Source organism: Moschus berezovskii, chromosome 10 (genome assembly GCF_049115385.1).
Source record: "Moschus berezovskii isolate FMDL1 chromosome 10, NW_MosBer_1.0, whole genome shotgun sequence".
In the NCBI taxonomy this organism is placed as follows: domain Eukaryota; kingdom Metazoa; phylum Chordata; class Mammalia; order Artiodactyla; family Moschidae; genus Moschus; species Moschus berezovskii.
In genome coordinates, this window is record NC_142469.1 from 21,474,458 (window position 1) to 21,494,260 (window position 19,803).

Sequence of the window (19,803 nt, forward strand, 5' to 3'; positions counted from 1 at the left end):
AGTCCATAGGGTTGCAAAGAGTCAGACACAACTGAGAGTAAGCACAAGAGTGTAAGTGTTAAAAGAGACAACCAGGTGTGTGACAAAAGTACCCTGGGCACCGCCTCTGGACCAAGTAACCTACCCTTTGTGGGCTGCTTTATCACTATAGCCCCATCACCACATTTGTGAGCCAGAGATCTCCTGAATCTCAATCGGTTATCCCTACGTGAGATGACCAGTCGGAGGCTAATGTGTGGAATGTTCCCACAGCATCGGGGAGGATGTGAGTCATGCCTTTGTGCATCATTTAAACAAGCCACGTGTAGATTCATTTAAGCATTTGCCATAAATGGCTCCCTATATCGCCATCTGTTCACTTTAGGTATAAGAAATATTATAAGATCATTCTTGTTATATAGATTTTCAGTTTGCTGTTTTGAAAAGAGTTTCTGTTTTTTTTCCTTCCTCCTATCTTTGGAGATATGTGCAAATAAGAAGAAATGGACATTTTCTTTTACACACTATACTAGGAATAGTGTTAAGACAATCTGTCAGCTGACCCAATTCTAGGGACTAGGTCTCTCAGAGAGCACTGGAAATACTAGTGTAATCCTAAAATGTGAATGTTGACTTTGAAAGTCTTATTTAACTGATGGATGTGTGAAATGGCACATAGAAAACTCCTCACTTGGGACAGTAAAAATGTAGGGAGTAACAGTTAGGAAAATGGCAATGATATAACCTCACTGGCTTTCTCATTATATATGGTCAGTTTTCTGACACAGAAATTTATTTTGTGATACATAAGATTGTACTCACATTTATATATGCCTATTTTTAAAGTAAATGCCAAAATTACACAGACTTGAAAGTCTGCTTCCTGGGAAAAACTGACATATAAATACACCTTATTTCTGTACAAAAAAAAAAGCAATCTTCTCTTTAAATGGTAAATGGTAGTGTTCTACCTTTGAACTATGGATCTATTAACTTCAAGCCAATGACATTTTGAAAGGAAAAAAGAAAACTAAGATGTGAAAAATCATGACAAAAGATAAGTTTAAGTAAGTAGCTCTCTCTATTTTGTATGTAAATTCTTTATATTCTAATCTCTGACTTCATTCGATGGCACAATAATCAAAGGTCACAATGTTTTAAAACACTAATTTTGTAGCATTTTTTAAGGACAAGTGAAAAATAAGAAAATACGTTTGTAAATATGAAGAAAACCTTTAGTTTTATTATAGGGATCCTCTGCCTGAATTTGCAGCTCTGAAAAAGCTTCTATTTTAAAATAAATGATAAACCTCACCTTCCCTGATTCATGGATCTCTGTCTTCACGGAGCCTGGTGAAGCTGATCCCATTTGCAGTGTCCAGGAGGAGGGAGTCCGATTGTGAGTGCGGAGTACCCGCGGCCTCCGCACAACTCAGAGGCGCTCTGCCCTCTGGTGGACGGTTCGAGCACAGGTTTTCAGAAAAGATTGGAGCCATCATTTCTCACGTCCTTCTCCTGCCAGCTTCTTCTCATCTGAAAACTCAAGTAGATGCCCCACGTTGAAAGCTTTGTTATTTTTATTTTTCATTCATTTAGGCCAAAAATTTCCTTTAGTTATAATATACAAACCCAGGAACGCCTAATCAGTCCATCACAGCTAAAATAAGAACCGTATGAGATCAACCCTTTATCATTGTTTGTCACGGCTTTGCACAGGTAAGAAAAAAGCAGAGAAGTGGAAAATGAGGCTCTGAGAGAAGATATGAATGTGGTGAGGGCCTTTGGACACTAGGAAACAATTGGAAATCTCTAGACAAGAAAGAGGAAAGAGGGTTTAAAAGTCAATGAGAGGATGCTACAGGAAATGAAATATTTGGCAATTTCCTCTTGGCCAGGAGAGCCACGGCAAACCATCTCTCCTGCTCTCTTTTGGCCTCTTGGCTGTGCGTTTCCAGCCTAGAGGATAAGCGTGAAAAGTTCCAAGCCTCAGTTGCTTCCAGTTTAGCCACGTTTCTTCCATTTGGGCTAGCTTGATTTTCATCAGTCCAACCTCTCTCAAAAAGCCTTCAAGTTTTTCTCTGCTGCAGGTGTCCTGCATCCACAAAAAGGGCAAGGGCAAAATAACTGATAGAGAGGAAGTACCATCTGCTGAGCGATAAAAAGTGTCAGGGATCTTGATGAATGCTCTATGTGTATAGGCTCTAAGCCTTTGCAACAAATCGCAGGTAGGCTGCATTTGAAGAGAACCACACAGCAATAACATGCTCTATTTGCAATTCAAACCTAGAGCTTTCTGATTCCAAAAGCTTTATTTTCTGTCTGTATTCTGATGCTTGGTCTCCTCCTCTTAGGTCTCCCCCCAAAAGTCTGCTTCTAACTCAGTTTCTCCTTTTCTGTTTTCTGTATTTGAAGTACCATGTACTGCCTTGGAATCTAAAAATTCATTCTAAGAATGCTGATCTGGAAAATACCTGGGATCATGGAATTGACTTAAACTCTTTGCAGACTGTGTCTAATTCTTTTTAAATTCTTCCTACAGGTATAAACTAAATCCCACATATTGTGGCCATACTTGCCAGTCCACTGCAGTATCATTACTCATCAATTAGTCTCTCTTGAAGGCTCAAGCTCCTAAATGCAACCCAGAATCCAATGAAGCAATCTTTCCATAATCATAGAATTACTCCCCAATGCATTGTATAACACAAAAGGACTTTTATTTCATTATTTTCCTAAATTTCACTTTCAATTACACATTTTTGAAAGGTGGAAAAGGCAATTTGCAGTCACATTAACTTCATCAAATGCACATAATCTGAGATTTTGCTGCTTGAGTAAATTATAGTCCACTCAGTGTTTCCTGGATCAAGAAGATAAAACTAAGATAAGAGGAAGAGTGAAGAATATTGTTCTGTAGGAAATTTGTTGAAGTCAATAACCATTCATTCATAGGTACAATGTCCATTTTTAAAAAGGAAACTCTAAAATTCCTAGAAACACAAGACAATATTGGCATTTGGGGATGAGTATACATTCATATATTTTTGTGAAAATTTGTGCAATTCAACAATATGGAAAATGTTGTTACCACAGCCAATGAAAATATATTTTCATTTCTATGTAAGTTAAATATTTCCATCTCCCATATAATGTTCTTCAAAAAGTCATATGTCTAGTTTATGAAACAATCTATGCTATAGGCAGCAGTAACTGAAAAGAAGCTTAACAGTCTTAACTACATACCCCCGGGATGAATAATACACTTTGCATAACCGTGTGCAATGCTGGATGAGAAGTCTAGATTTCTTATAACTACAAGGGTTTGCAAGCTTCTCCTTCATACAGTATGCCCCCAATCCAGTTGATTCAGCAAAGGAGTCAAGCAAAAATTTAGGTAGGTCATCTATAAATGGCAAACAACCCATTTGACTAAATTGCCCACATTTTGTTAATATGAGGACCAAATCATTGCAGATGCCCTATAAAGAAATCATTTGTAAGTGGCTATTGGTTTCAATTAATTTTACTCTCTCAGGCTCCTCGAAGTTGGCTTAATTGCTTCTGAGGCCCAAGAAAACGCCTAACAAAAGACAAACAGTAACATAAAAATAAATTATGCGGTCTATGCACAGTCCTCTCGGTAATAAGCTAGATCTCTCCATAGGAGAAATGTCACACAAAACAGAGACGTTGGGGATGCAGCAAAAATATATGATTATCTAATGCCTAAAATTTTCTCTTACTCCAGTGACAGGTGTCAGTGTTGATCAAAATTTTCTTTTGTACTTAGTTTACATGTAAACCTTTGAATAGGATAGTTTCAAGAGTCGTTATGCCAGAGTAAAGGTCTGCACAGCAGGGAAGCAGTGTACTTCAGCTCAATACATCTATTGTCTGACAGTCTGGACTGGGAAGCTTCAAGCAGGGAGTGAATCCATTTTACAAAGACAACTTGCTTCTGCAGAAAAAAGGTATCAACTGCAGAAAGCTCTCTAAAGAACAAAGTGTGAATCTTCTTTGGCATAATAAATGTTCTACAGACACATTCGTTTTCCGTGCAGGTAGTCCTTTGGGGCTACTCCATTTTATTTAGAGCATGCATTTTTTCATCTTTTAGTGTGTAATCTTGCCCTGTAGCAGGGAGTCCTCAGAGTGAATCTGAGATAACAACTAAGTATTTTTGAAATTTGAAACAGAGATAAATTTAAAGTACTCTTGATATTATATTCATAGAAGTATCAGGTCAATGACAAATTTCCAAGATTCAAAAGCTTGTTAGTTTCTGGTTGCCCAGGAAGTCTGAGGGTTGGTTCCATGAGTCACAAGGAACCAGGTTCAATTTTAGCTTCTCTAAGCTTTTTGAAAACCCTTACTTTTCTTTCTAATAATTTTGTTCCTACTCAGACTTCAGTAGCAAGGGAAAAGAAACAGGTTTTTTATCTCTAACGTAGGTTTTAGGAGTTTTACTACTTTGAAGCCTTTTGGAGAAAGGAGCTAGTTCTCTTGGTTACTTTTCATGTTAGCACACAGAGGAATTACAGATGGGAAGGAGAGTGCAAATGACTAGCAGGAAAGATTCTCATGCATTGAAGATTTTTTTACAAGTCAAAATATACATCCTCCTGTTGCCACCCATTCCTTAATTGTATAAGAACTATTCCTATCTCATCTCACTCAATTCCATGGCTCACTCGACTGGGATTAAAAATACTTATCTTGCAAATGATATATATATACATATATATGTATATATATATATATATCATACTCATCAGTTTCATCAGTGGCATTAATAAGAAATATAGCAGCAGCTTGGGCTGAGTCACCCATCATATCCCCTATTTCTGGGGATTTAAACGTGTAAAATGACAGGTACATGAAATTAGGAGGAAAAAGAAAGCAATCTGCAGACTTTGGCACTAGCACACATAACATTTTGTCTGAGTTGTTAGGAGTGTGGTTTGACAATCACTACATAGGAATTAAAAAATTATAAATCTGCAGAAAACAAACAATCCATAGGTGTTGGTTTTCCGTTTTTATAATCCCCATCTCCCATTTTCACCCACCCATCCCATATAGTTTCAATTATAATAAAAATAGACATCTTAACACGAGAATTTTGCTGTTAACTCTTCAAGGTTTCTCTGTGCTATCCAAGCCACACCGAATCCGCAAGTTTCTCCAACCAAGTTTTAAATAAACAAAAACTGAATGACGATTGAAGGATGCCAAATAACTGTTCTTAAAGGAAGCTGTAACACAGAGTTCTCCCTGAAAGACAGGGTGTTAGTGTCTAGTTCAAGTGCTGTCAGGTTGTATGTAGCTCTGTCTCAGACAGGCTCCAGACAAGAACTACAAGTACCTCTAGTTCTAGAGGGCCTCATCCATGATACCAAAGCAGCGCAGGGCTCCCTTTTCCATCGTTGGCTTTCTAAAAGTTGCAGGCCCCTTGCAATGGGCTGCTGAAGGGTCAGTGCTGAAACGGGTTTGCAGGGAGGAAGTGAGCCTTCTCCTCAGCCAGGCAGCTCTGTCCTTAGTTTGAACAATTCTCCTTTAGAGCTCCCTTAGGGCTGTCCTGGTTTTCTCTGGATCCACAGCCCTTGCTCAAAAGAGACACCCTCGTTCCTACCCAGCAACAGTGAAAGAAGAGTCGACCTACCTGTGGAACCAGACACAGCATGGTCCCCTGAAGGGCGCTTAGGCGACCCCACTGTAATTAACAAGTCAGTTCGTGCACTTGAAGCCTATCAGTTTATGGAAGGCTTGTTTGAAGTCCTCGTTGGACATGGTGTAGATGATGGGGTTGATGAGGGAGTTGAGATAGCCCAGCCAATTGAAGAAGTCAAAGATGGCCTGGTGGAACCAGCAGGATGTGCAGATCGGGATGGTCAGGGAGATGATGAAGAAGGGCAGCCAACACACGATGAACGCGCCCAAAATGATGCCCAGGGTCTTGGTGGCTTTGCGCTCCCTAGCGGCCATGAGTTTCTTCTTCTCCAGCAGGGCGTCGGAGACGCGCACTTTGACTTGGTTCACGTACACAGGAGACCCGGATTCGCTGGGTACCTCCGGAGCCCGCGAGTTAATCGAGGTGACCGAAGACGTGGACCCGGGGGAGTCGGTAATCAGCTGGGCTCGGGTCAGACGCTTGCCGGTTCTGTTGGGCGTCTGCTTCAAAATCCGGGAGCGGGCTTCCACGTAGATGCGGCCATAGAGGGCGATGAGGAGCAGGGTGGGGAAGTAGAAAGCGCCCACCGTGGAGTAGACGGTGTACAGGACGTGGTCGGTGTTCACCACGCAGTTCGACATCGCCTCAGCTTTGGCCTGCCGCCAGAAGAAGGGCGGCAGCGAGATGCAGATGGAGAAGACCCACACCAGCGCGATCATGACCGCGGCCCTCTTGGGAGTCCTTTTCGCCGAGTACTCCACGGCGTCCGTGATGGCCCAGTAGCGGTCCAGGGCGATGACACAGAGGTGCAGGATGGAGGCTGTGCAACAGGTGATGTCCGACAACAGCCAGAAGTCGCAGACCACCTGGCCCAGCGTCCAGCGGCCCGCGACCGTGTACATGGTGCTGATGGGCATCACCAGAATGGACACGAGCAGGTCGGTGACCGCCAAGGAGGCGATCAGGTAGTTGGCCGGGGTATGCAGCTTCCGCGTCCGGTACACAGTGGCGATCACAAACGCGTTGGAGAGCGTGGTGGCCAAGGTGAAGAGAGCCAGCAGCAGGACCACGACTGCTTTCCAGGGCAGGGCGATGAAGTCCTGGTAAACGTACTCCTCGGCGGCGCTGCAGTTGTGGGAGGGACCAGCCGAGAGGTTGGCTTGAGAAAGCCCAGTCTGGGAACTCGCGGAAGGCGGCTGGGGACACTGAGCGGCCACTGCCTCCATGTCTCTTCGCCCGGGGCCCCGGAGTGCAGCTCCGGGGCATAGAGCGCACGAGGATGAGGACGAGAGGACCGCGGAGGAGACCGCAGTCTCGTCCACCCCGGGAGCTAGCCCGTTCCGTGAAGGGTTCCTCAATTACGCCTCCACCCAGGTTCCCAGATCCAGAGAGAGGTCAAGGGCGAGGCTGGCTGGCCCGTCCCCCGCACCTCCAGTGCGCGCGGCGCTGCCTCTCCGTCTCCGGCCGCTCCCCGCTAAGCCCCGTCTTAGCCCCGGGCTGCCAAGGACTGCTCCAAAGAGCCACACTCCCCTCCGGCTACCACCGGAGCGTCTAGAAAGTGGAGAGCCTGGTTTGGTTTGGGGAGGGAGCATTGGCAAGGTGGGATCTCTTACCCCAACTGCTCGGGGCTGAGCGTCTCCTAACCCGGGCGCTCCAGGTTCTGCAGACTCGACCCGCAGGAGTTTGCTAGCTGTCGAGACCAGAGCTTGCAGGCCAGCGAGGAGTCCGGGTCTTGCATTCCCGCCCTCCTCCCCAGGCTGGGGCAGTTTCCTGCGGCGGCCGCAGCCGCCTGAGCTGGGTGGGGTGAAATCTGGGCACCGCGCCTCGCGTCGGAGCTCTGCCCTCCCTTCTTTTTTCACGCGCTGGCCGCTCCAACGAGCTGCCCCGCTGAGACGGGGGGTCGCCAGAGGAGGGACTCGGGGTTTCGGGCTGCGGCTGCCCGCACCACGCGGCCCGCGCGCCACCTCGGTCCCCCGGGCACCGCGCGGAGCCTGGCAGCCGGGCTCACGAGTCTGGGGAACCGGGCGCCCAGGGCTCACGGGGAAGGGGCAGGTGTCTGGGGGGAGAGGGAGGGACGCGCGGCAGCCAGTCCAGAAGGAGAGTGTGAGTGGCGGAGCGGATGGGCTCCTTTTATAGAGTCCAGGTCCGGTCCGCTAGAGCCGCGCAACTCGTGCAGCTCGGCGAGTGCCGACGCCCGCGCCCCATCACCTTCCCTTTTTCGCTCTCCCTCCCTCCTAGCCTCCCGCCCGGTTCCCTCCCCGCCAAGGAAGCTCCCGCCGGGTCCTACCGCCTTCTTCTCCACTTTCCACCCCCTGGCCCCTCTCCCAATCCGAACCACCCCCCTGGCACCGCAGTTCTGGCTGGAATGGGGGAGAGGGCGCCCTGTGCTTGCCTCTCTCTTCTTCCCAACTTGCTGCCGGCCCCTCCGGTTAGACCCCGCACCCTCAGCTGCGGGCACGCGCACAGCCTTACTAGGCTCTTATCAGATCCCTGGTGAGACTCCCACCTACCGCAGCAACCCCCGCGAACCCCCCAGGGCCGGCCTAGTGCTAGTTAGAGCCAACCCCAGGCTCCGACCTGTCCGCTCGGGAATGTTAGCCATCCTCGCGGGCCACACCCAAGTTAGAAGGAGGCGCCAGTAATATCGCCTTAGAAGGAAATGGCCCATCCTGCATTTTATACTTCGGGATTCAAGTCAGAAACCCTTGGTACAACGCAAACTAATTTTTCATATCTGATTGTAGGAATCTGTGCTTCCAGGGTGTCCCCACCCCTTTAACTGTGAGTCAACAGGAAGGCAGACAGGAGGCAAAGAAGGGGAAAAAAAAAAAACTGCAAAAATGTAAAAGTATCACAAACAGAAGCACATTGTGAAATTAAACCGACCGCTCCACCTTCCCACTCCAGCTGCGCGGCCGTTGGTTGCCTCTGGAAAACACTTTGCAGTGCCTCCAAAGGAGGTCATCAGAATTCGAGAGAGAGAAAAAATAAAAAATAAAAAAACGGGCTCTGGGACCAAGACCCCCAGCACTATCCCTGCGTCTCCTTGGGTTTCAACAAATACTTCGGCGTATCAGCCACGTGTGGTGCCAAGAAGTACTAGTACTTAGATCCCATGACCCGGAGCAGGTGCTCGGTACACCGTCCCTCCTCCAGCCCTCACAGAAACCCAGGTACAGTAGAAGTACCAGAAGTACCAGAACATTCAAAGAAAAGCACCAGGAAAGGGCCACCGTATTTTCAGCCGTGGGAGCTGAGTTCTCGTGAGCTACGGCGAGTTCCAAGCGCCTAGCTCCGTGTTTGGCAGTTAGAGTGCATTCAATAAAAGCGATCTTATCATTGAACTTCTCGGGATAAATGTTAGCGTATTTTAAAGAGAATTCTTCAATTTGGAGCCGGACATTATCTGGCCCATTCGTTCGGCTTAGTAGAGTCAATGAGATCCTTTGAAAGAACTTTTTTTTTTTTGCCCAAGGTGATACAACCCTAATCTAAGTTCCGTATTCACGCGTCTCTAAGAAAACAACCAGAAGGCAAAAAAAAAAAAAAAAAAAAACGAGTCCCTGCTCTGTGCTGGGAATTCTTCTAGACATCTGGGGTATAAAGGCCAGTGGGGCAGACCCAGACCCAGTTTTCAAGCAGTTTACATTCTAGAAGAGGCAGACAGGCAGTAATAACATAAACAGTACGTAATTAACATGCTTTCATGTAGCGTTAATTGTTGAGAAGAAAATGAAACACATGCATGTATTAGAGCGAGGGTACTTCTTTAGGTGGAAACTCTCCAAAGTCATCCTCTGGCTGCAGTCTAGGCTGCAGCAGCCAAGCTGGGCATAAAGGCACAACCTTCCCTTTCCTCTCTCCTGTTCTCTAGCACCCAGCACCACTCGGGAAAATTTAAGCTTCATTTGCACCGCATTGCAAGGGGTCTTGCCCATCCTTCCATCCCATCCACCCATGTCCGGCCCTTAGCGAGTTAATTATTTGGCAAACTGCAACGCTGTCTTAGAAACCGCAGCAAAGGAAAGAGAAGAAGGCAAGCCTAAACCACTAGGTGGGGGCGTTGGTCAGGATGGAGCATAAGTGTGTGTGTTTGTGCGCCTGTGTGTGATGAGGCGGGGAATTGGGGGCGGGAGGACGGATAGGTAGTAGGGCAGCGGGCTAAGGTTAGAGAGAACTGCTTGAAGGGATTCAAGGAGCAGAAGAAGTCCAAGAGGAATGTCAGAGGCTTTCAAGCAGCCTTTCCTTTTGCAGCTTAATTGCTCTTCCTCGAGATTGGCTTTGAAGAAGTGGGGGACCTGTGGCTTTCTCCAGCCACGCTTTCGCTGCTTCGCGAGTCCTGGACCCTGAATGCAATCTGCCACCACTGGGCGGAGTTTGTTTTTTTCCCTGTTTGGTTAAGAATTGCTTGAACACACCCAGCCATCACATAGATGGTATCTTGGCAGAGTTTAGTGTAGGACTATGTTTCATAACAGGGCTCCCTCGTTTCACTCACCCTTTTTTGCGCTTACAAATATATAATATATAGATGTTTGCACATGGGCGCATGTTTGTGAAACATGCCAGAGGCCAGGATCTTTAAAAACCGCTTCTACGTGGGTCGCCCCTGCAGAGGAAGGTTCCCTGGCGGCCCCGCAGTCCCCAGTCACTCTGGGCAACGTCCCTTCAAGTTTGAGGAAAATGCAACCGGCACAGCTGGAGCGCCAAGGAGGGAATCGCGTTGGGGTACAAAGAGCGCAGCAAAGGTTAGTTAGGTGGAATGGACCTTCTGTTTGGACACCCGGCACTAAAACTGCGAATCAGTGCGCTCCCCTCATCAACTCCATGCAGGTGACCTTTCAGCAGAAGCTGGGGAGGTGGAGGATAATGCCGGAACCACAGCGACGCCGGTGATCAGACATGAAGCCCGCCTGATAGGCAGACGTGAGCTGCGGAGAGACCAGAGAAACGCCCTTGCGAGAGACCTCGCCCATGCTGCTGCGAAACGCCAGGCGCCTTCCTCCAGGGTCGCGGCGCCGCGCTTAGGAGACCTAACGCGGGGAAGAGAAGCCCGCCCCACCTCCACACCCTCTGTAGAACTTGCTGCAGCGCAGCAGCTCTGGTTTGGCTGGAAGCCAGCCAGCCCGAGGGTCTGTGAGTTTCCAACATCCCTAGACTCCTTCAGGCATTTCCCAGAAAAAGACTTTAGCTCCAGGGCGCAGGAGCAAAGAACTTGTAAATGTACCTTTGCTTTTCAGGGGGGAAAAAAAAACGCCGAAATTCTCAAGCTCTCCTTGCTTTGCTCCATTTGAAAAATCCACAAGCAGTCCCTAACCACAAAATGTGGGGACCTGGCAAGCTGCTTCTTGCAAATCTTGCTTCCTCTGTCTTTGGCCACTGGTTTTGTGTGTGTGTGTTTGCCTGGTTTTGATTTTTTTTTTTTGGGGGGGGGGTTGGTGGAGGGGGTTGCTGTTGTTTTGATTTTTTTTTTCGCCTGCTTCCATCCAGGAAACGGGCAGCAGGAGACCAGGAGCTCTGTACAACCCATTTCTAGCTTCCTCTTGTATTTCATCCAGTAACTATTCCTTCAGGAGAATACCGAAGGCAATGAAAGTACAAGTCTTCCTTATGTCTTACTTGAAACGATGGAAATGTTCTGATAAATGAACACATACACACATACAGATGTTTACATGCAATATTTGCAGCCAGACCTTTTGAGGCTCCATATTATTGACACAACATTGGGCTTTTGATTTGGTTTTTGTGTCATGGTCCTCATATGTTGGATGTTCAGTAAGGGATCTTGAAGACAAAGAATAAAACTGAGTGCTTTATTCTTGAAGTGCCAGGCTGGCACAAATTAATCCCTGAGAATTAGTAACTTGACATGTGTTTGCATATTAATATAAATATTGTATAAGTTATACATATATTTAAAGAAGAATGCAGACAAAAATCAGAGTATGTATATATAACTTGTTTGTGTGGTAGTTGCTTGGTTGTGTCTGACTCTCTGTGACCCCATGGACTGTGGACTGCCAGGCTCATTTATCCATGGAATTCTCCAGGCAAGAATATTGGAGTGGATTGCCATTCCTTTCTCCAGAGGCTCTTCTTGACCCAGTGATAGACATGTTCTAATTCCTGTGTCTCTAGTAACAATTACTTTGCTAGTTCCAGCGGATACCCGCAACAGGTAGATTACTGCTAGTTCCAAGTTACGTTCCGTTCCGTCGCTCAGTCGTGTCCGACTCTATGCGACCCCGTGGACTGTAGCCTACCAGGCTTCTCCGTCCATGGGATTCTCCAGGCAAGAATACTGGAGTGGGTTACCGTTTCCTTCTCCAGGGGATCTTCCGGACACAGGGATCGAACCCGGGTCTCCCGCATTGGAGGCAGAAGCTTTAACCTCTGAGCCACTAGGGAAGCCCCCCAGTTCACACGCGTAGAAGAGCCAGTTCCCAACTTAGATCTCAATCAGGTATTACATGGCTGAAGATCTAGATCTTATAAAAAAAAATATCCAACGTAAAGCTTAAAGTTATATAAGCATGGTTGCTTGGGGGAGAGGGGAGCTGATTTTTTTTCTCTCTCTCTTTTTTTTTTTTTTTGGACAAAGAATAGGTTTTAGCAATAATAAGAAATCTTTGGATAGAAGAACAATGCCAGTGAATTCACTAAATTTAGGAACAACTTGCTACTGCCAGTAGGCTGTTCTGTTCAGGATGAAGTCTCTCCTAAAAAGTGATATCAGAAATTTAACAGTGAAACTGTCCACTGGCTTAAGGAAAGAAGCAATATAAATTGCCTGTTGCCTTATATTCAGACTAGGAAATATTGCATCACTCTGTAAGTCATTCCTGATTTGAAAAAAAAAAAAAACATAGCTATTTTATTACTTCTTCACCTGTACTTAACAAATAACAGCTTTATACTTTATTAAGGACCATATACTATCTAAACCTTATACTACATGGTTCACATGCATTCTCTCATTTAATTCTTATAACAGCACTAGGAGCTGACATTTTCATCTTCATTTTCTGCCTGAGGAAGCTGAACTTAGAGAACTTAAGGAACTCTGCCAATGCCAGACAGCTAGTGGTAGAACTAGCCTCTCTTCATTTCAAGGTCCACCTCTTTGCTGATTGTCTAGCCCAAGTCAACCAGGCTACTCAGCTCTGGTGGCCCTTTTGACCATCTTGCCTGTGGCTTTAGCCCATCCCACCTCTGAAATGACATCAATGTTCACGGCTACTTAAATCTCCAAATATTGGTTAGGAACCTACATATTTTTTTATGGAGGTGGTGATGGTGATGATAAAAATCAGGTAGAGGACTGTACACCATGGTTCTGCTGAGCCAGCTGATCATCAGTTCCTAAGTAGCACCAATTGGTGATCACACACTACATATTTTGAAGTCCACAACCCAAACACTTTAACTTCTTTTCTGGTCCCATTTAGTTACCTTCAGGATTCATTCCCACCCACCCCCATCTCAAATGCATTTTTTTTCTCTCTTCTTCATTCTTCTTCCCTGTCTCCTCATCCTTATCACTTCTTCCAAAGCCTGACACATATATAAAAAACACAATAAATTTAAATTTGTTTGGAATAAATGTTAAATACTGTTCTCCATTTATAACCATGTTAATGTAAATATCAGAAAAATAACCTTAAAATTGAATTGCTTTCCTTTATCTCCTGTCCGTTGAATACAATTGTCTTTTTTGTTTTCCACTACTGTGTCAAGGACTTAAAAAAAATAGAGGCCTTTTCCTTGAGAGAAAATTATTCAGATAAAAGTTCTTTAAAAGAGATCTTTTCAACGAGAAATCAGCAGTTTGGCAAGTTCATCTAATAAGAACTTGCCCAAATCAGGAATGTAAACAATGAATCTAGATTTCAAAGGACTAAAAATTCTGCCCTTTATGCATGGAAGGGCTCCTCCCCTGAGGAGGATCTTACTTCTTTATTTTATTTTTTGTTCTTAAATTTTTGTTGGAGTATGGTTGATTTACAATGTTGTGTTAGTTTCTGCTATGCAGCAAAGTGAATCAGTTACACATGCACATATATCCAGTCTTTTTTAGATTCTTTTCCCATCTGGGCCATTACAAAGTTTTGAGAAGAGTTCCCTGTGCTATACTTTAGGTCTTTATTAGTTAACTATTTTATATATAGTGGTGTGTATATATCAATCCCAGTCTCCCATTGTATCCCTCCTTCCACCCCTTTCCCCTTGATAACCATAAGTGTGTTATCTATATCAAATCTTATTTCTTCTTGCCTTACATACACTTCAAACATGTTTGGCTATGTGAGTTCCAAGGACCCTGAATATTAGAAGCATCACATTAGAAAAAGATGAGAAATTATGTCTGGTAAACATATTGAAAGCGTTATGATATCACAGCTATTATCATTATTGCAAAATAGTCGGGAGATCATAGGGTAAACTTTAAAAAATAAAAGCTTAAAATAATGACAATAAAAACATAATTTGTGTTAACATTTAATAGTATGAAATATAGTATTATTTCAGGCACTTACTACAAGTGATGTAAAGCCAATTTAATTGCAACTAAATCAAAAGAGAGAGCTTATTTCAAGGAGAGCTGGACCCTCAAAAATTGAGAGAGGAATTGAGCCACCAGCCACCTTGGACCAATAAGGAACGCAGCCGATCCTTAGAAACAATCCACACTCCAGACACCATCAGGACTCTCCTTTTCCTGTTGGTTCTTGTCTGTGTTGACTTTTTTCATCTGTTTCACTGTAGACAGACTTTCTCCACAATGTTGAAAACACAATCATTAATACTTTCTGAGGACTACATTTTACAGCTTCAAGCATCTTATAGAAACTAATTTGAATTCCTTCAAAGTTAAAAAATACTGAGAAATGGATTCTGCTACCGAATAAAATGTATACTATGATAAGTTGATATTCTGAAAGTAACAACTGTTAAGACTGAAATGTGGTGGAAGCAAGAAGAATTAGACAAACTAGAATCCCAGGGAAGAAATGTGTTGCCTGGAGCTATTGATGATTGCTGATATTCCCTTGAGTCATCTGTGGTTCTGGACACAGGCTGTAGTTTAGACTTGGTCCCAGAAAAAGATTCTACTGAGAAAGAGAAGTAAAGCTTTAGATAGTCATTGGGGCCAGTATGACAGCTTTGAGTCTAGAAGTGCCCCAAATGTATGGCCAGTCTTCTTTGTGGACCTTTGCTGTGTGTTACAATGAAACAAGAGACCAAGGAGGTGAGTAGGAAAATTCTAACAGGTAATTTGAAATCCACCCATTTGGTGTGCTTAGAAGAAAAACTCTCTTGAGGGAGAAGGAGGCCTACAATATACATAGATTGAGGATTCAGGAGAGACAGAGACCTTCCAGGCTCTCAAGCAGAAGGCCAGGATTGCAAGGCTCAGAGAACAGGATGCATCATAGATGGACTGAGTCTAGTTACAAATCTGCATGGACTCAGTTCAATGTCTGACTGGTCAGTGTAGTCAGTTCTCCATGCGTTCTGCCTAACTTAGGAAAGAATGAATGAATGCTCTCTGGGAAAAATCATATCATCTGAAGCCTCTAGAATCCATTTATATAAAATATCTGATTATAATATTAAAATGATATATGCACAGTGATAATAAAAATGTGACCAGGAATAATAACTAGAAAATCAAAACAGTAGAAGTGAATCCATCCACAATCCAGATATTAGAGTTAGCAGGAAAGGACTTTAAAATAACTGTCATAAGAGGGTGTGCAAAAAGAAACCCCCTCTACATTGTTGGTGGCACTGTAAATTTGTGTAGCCACTATGAAAAACAGTATGGAGGGTCTTCAGAAAACTAAAAATAGAATTAACATATGACCCAGCAATTCCACTCCTGGGCATATATCCAGAGAAAACTATACATAATTCAAAAATGAACATGCACTCCAATATTCATTGCAGAAACTATTTACAATGACCACAATCTAAAAGTCCATCAATAGATGAATGGATAAAGAAGATGTGGTACAAATACATAATGGAATACTAGTTATAAAAAAGAATGAAACACGCCATTTTGCAGTAGCATCAATGGACCTAGAGATTATCATACTAAGTGAAGAAAGTCAGAAAAAGACAAATATCTTATGGTATCACTTACATATGGAATCTAAAACATGATACAAAACATATATATCTACAAAACATAGAGAACAGACTTGTGGTTACCAAGAGGAAAGGAGGATGCGGGAAGGGATGGATTGGAAGTTTTGGATTAGCATATGCAAACTATTACATTTACATAGAATGGATAAATAGTAAGGTCCTGCTGTGTAGCTTGGGAAACAGTATTTAATATTCTATGGTAAACCATAGTGGAAAAGAGTATGAAAAAAATATATAACTGTATCAATTTGCTGTAGAGCAGAAATTAACACAACATTGCCAATTAAGTATACTTCGATAAAATAAATTAAAATGTGCTATAGAGTTAGGAGACAAAGAAGACATGTCAAATAATTTCTCAGTTTTGGTAAATGTTCCATGATTGTTAGGTGTTAACATAAGGGGAAACTGGGTGAGGGAGTGTAGGAATTAAATGTAATATTTTTGTAACTCTTCTATAATTCTGAAATTGTTTTCAAAAAGTGTTTAATTTTTTACCTATGAGAGGACTGAAGGATTTGGGATGATGGATCAGGGTAGCCATGAGACATCTTAATGAATATGTTTTGTATAATTATGATCTTTGAGCCATGTGGAAGTATGAGTCATTAAGAAATAAATTTAATATTTTAAAATAAGTGCAAAAAAGAGGGAGGATTTTGTAATGAATTTTATTTAGTTGCTCTTTAGATTTTGTCCGAAAATGTATGTATAAGGCTGTGCATGTAATGCAATACTATACACTATTAGAAGGAAGAGATGATAGATCAATAGATAATGAATAAAGTAAAACAAATTAAAAGGAATTATGTAGGATTTAGTGCAGAAAGCATTCAGCCCTTAGGATCTCATATTCTAATTTAACAACAAAATGAAGTTTCCGTTGCTACTGCTTATACAGCACAAAAGTACATCACCAGCTTTGCCACTGATAATTTAGAGATAATGTGAATTCTTTGCTTTAATGACTCCTAGTCAATGTGCAATGAATGAATCTGTGTTGCCTTTCCCTACCTCTCCTCTTCGGACCTCAGATGGCCTTTGCCAGCAGAAAGAAAATAGAGATGAAGCAGGTTTTTATGGCAGCCTCTCCACAAATACACTTTAAGTACATGAAGTAATGAACAAGAAAAAAAAAACTGATAGAGAAGCATAATGATAAAAAAAGTTCCTTTCTTTTTTCGCTAAAATTATAATTTTCCATGTTTACCTGAGGACCCACAGAGTTTGGATCTGCAGATTTGCAATTATTTAAATGTACAAGATGATTAAATATTTTCTTTTATTTGCATGTGCCATTGCATGCTAATTTCACTCTACTATGAAACTAAAGGCCAGATTTTTAAATTTGACCATATTTGCTAGTGAGGTTTTGCTGTTGACAGATGGTAATGTGATTGTGTGCCTGGTATCTCTTCTGTGATAACCAGAAGCTACGCTATGGCCACGCCATCCAATAGGCAATGATTTTTTGCATTATATTTTCATTATTATTCTGCATATCTCAATTTACATAAATTTAAAATCAGTCTGGCTACAAAAAATGAACTAGGACACATTTTCATTTTTAATGCAATTACTGTATTTGCTTAAGGGAAGAAAACATATTCATAAGAATGACTAACTCATATTTTCTTTGATGCCAGGTACCTTATATCCATGATTTGCTTCAAGGATTTGCCAGTGGCCAAATCTCACTCTGCTCTCCTCATCAAGTTTGAGAACAAAACTGTGTTCTATCAGCTCTTCATACAAGTTCTCCAGATTCCTCCATAGATTCATAAAGGCTGATTTCTAACACAAGGGTAATGGAAACAGCTAAACACTTTTTTTTTTATTAGTACTTCCTACACAGTAAAGATTATTTGATTGGATCAGCCCCTCCGAAATGTTCTTTTTCTCAACCTTGAATGGGAAATTCTAGATTAAAGTGATGATTTATCTTATTGGAAGATTTTATGTTGCTATCAAATTTGTGTTCTATACTCAGTTTTCTACTCTTACCAGATTATATGTTCATCATGTCTTGGTCTCTTTGGTTCCCTATGGAAGGACATACTTTTTTTCCTGGATGGTTTTGCAAGGTGTTTTCATTATTGTTGTTGTCATATTTGCCTTTGTGTGCAAATGTGTGCATTAAAATTTTTGTTTCATTGAACAAGAACTTAAAGATTACAAACTCCTGAGTGCCTTAAATCCCTTTTGCAAACTTCTTTTCGGAGGAATATTTCATTAACTTTAAATTAATTTCAAGTTATTGAGTTTACAACAGAATGCCTGGATGAATTTTCATTTCGTTTTAAATATCTGGGGGAGAACAAGAAGCATTATTTTTTATCTAGTTTAATGCTTAATAGGGCATTCCATTATTTTATGCACGACTAAAAAAAAAGTTGCCACTGATTAAATTCACAATCCTTTCTCATTCATTAGAATACCTCATTGAAAGAGCTTTTCAGGCATATGAAAATTTAGATTTTAAATTATTTATCACTTCTTTGCGTACATAAAAATCAATTAATTGGTTAAGGCATATTCATAACTTATTTAGGTTGAGAATCTCAGTCTTCTGAGCCATTTTCAACATAGTCATCAATTTTCATGTTTTCTCACACATCATCATCTGTGTCACCCAGAGCATGAGTAATACAACATTTTTGGGAGTATATCCCACTTTGATTTCTGCTATTTTTCTACAAAGGAATATTCTGTAGCTTTTTCTCAGGATGTGTAAGAAAATGTAGTGAGTGACAACCACATCACAACCTCCACCAGTAATTATACAATACAGCCCATTGCAGAGACGTTCAAATATGGAAGAAAATGTTCTTCTTAGACTTGATAAAATACAGTGACTTCAAAATGTTTAATAGCTTGCATGACTATACAGGTCTGCAGATTATCAGCCTTTCCTGCATATTCATTATAATCAATGTTTATATAGTCCATTTTGTGTGAGAAAATCAAAATACTTCACAAATGGTAATAGTGCATATTCTAATCATATATATTTAAAACCTATAAGTGATATCATCTCAGAAGTTTGATATCATCTCAGATGTCCATCTCAGAAGTTTGACAGGTTAAAAATGTCATTGTTAACCTGCCACAAGAGCCAGAATAAATATTACAGATTAAGAGAATTTAGATCTAATTTGTGAATTAATTTTTTGTGTCTAATTCTACTAATCTGACTTATGAGAATCAGAAAATAACAAATTGAAGACAATTTCAATAACTATAAAAAAAAGAACTGTTGCTCTAAACACTCAAACTGCTACTGTACATCACAGGGAACTCTGCTCAATGTTACGTGGCAGCCTGAATGGGAGGAGGTTTGGGGGAGAATGGATACATGTATATGTATAGCTGAGTCTTTTAATTTCATGGTACACAGCAAATGAGGATTTTGGAGAAAGAAACCAGAAGACGTGCAATAGTCAATGATATAAATGAAGAAAACTTTACTGCACTGAAGAAAATGTTTACTTATTGAATAGCTTATTTATTAAATGCAGTTCTGAGCCAAATCATAAGAAAAGATATACATATAAATACAGTCCATTATGTTCATTTACTTGCTTGTTTTATTTCCAGATATATATATATATTTAAATCATGAAAGAATTGATGTAGAAAATAATTTTTAAAAAATGATTACCTTCAACAAGAAGAGCACAGATAAATGTTTGTTTTGTCTCTGTCTAGTGATGAAGTATTGTCTGCAGAGTTTTGACAGAATAAAGTTTACACAAACGGATTTCTGTATCCAGGCAAAATGCTTTTCAATATTGCTATATTAAGGGAACACAGAGATAGTCTTAGATGTGCAAGAAATTATACACTTTAAGAAAATCAAAGCTATATTTATCTCAAAAGTTTGGAAGGATATGTACCAAAATGATATGTACCTAAAGGAGATCAGTCCTGAATAGTCATTGGAAGGACTGATGTTGAAGCTGAAACTCTAATACTTTGGCCACCTGATGTGAAGA

At 41.9% G+C, this 19,803-nt stretch overlaps 1 protein-coding gene across 1 annotated transcript; it reads right to left on the bottom strand.

Annotated features, from left to right (window-relative positions):
• Nucleotides 1–5,058: 5,058 nt before the first annotated feature.
• On the bottom strand, nt 5,059–6,876 carry HTR1B (5-hydroxytryptamine receptor 1B). The gene has a single exon (XM_055433182.2). It carries the CDS (start codon nt 6,874–6,876, stop codon nt 5,707–5,709), a length of 1,170 nt encoding a protein of 389 aa, XP_055289157.2. The 3' UTR covers nt 5,059–5,706.
• Nucleotides 6,877–19,803: the final 12,927 nt, after the last annotated feature.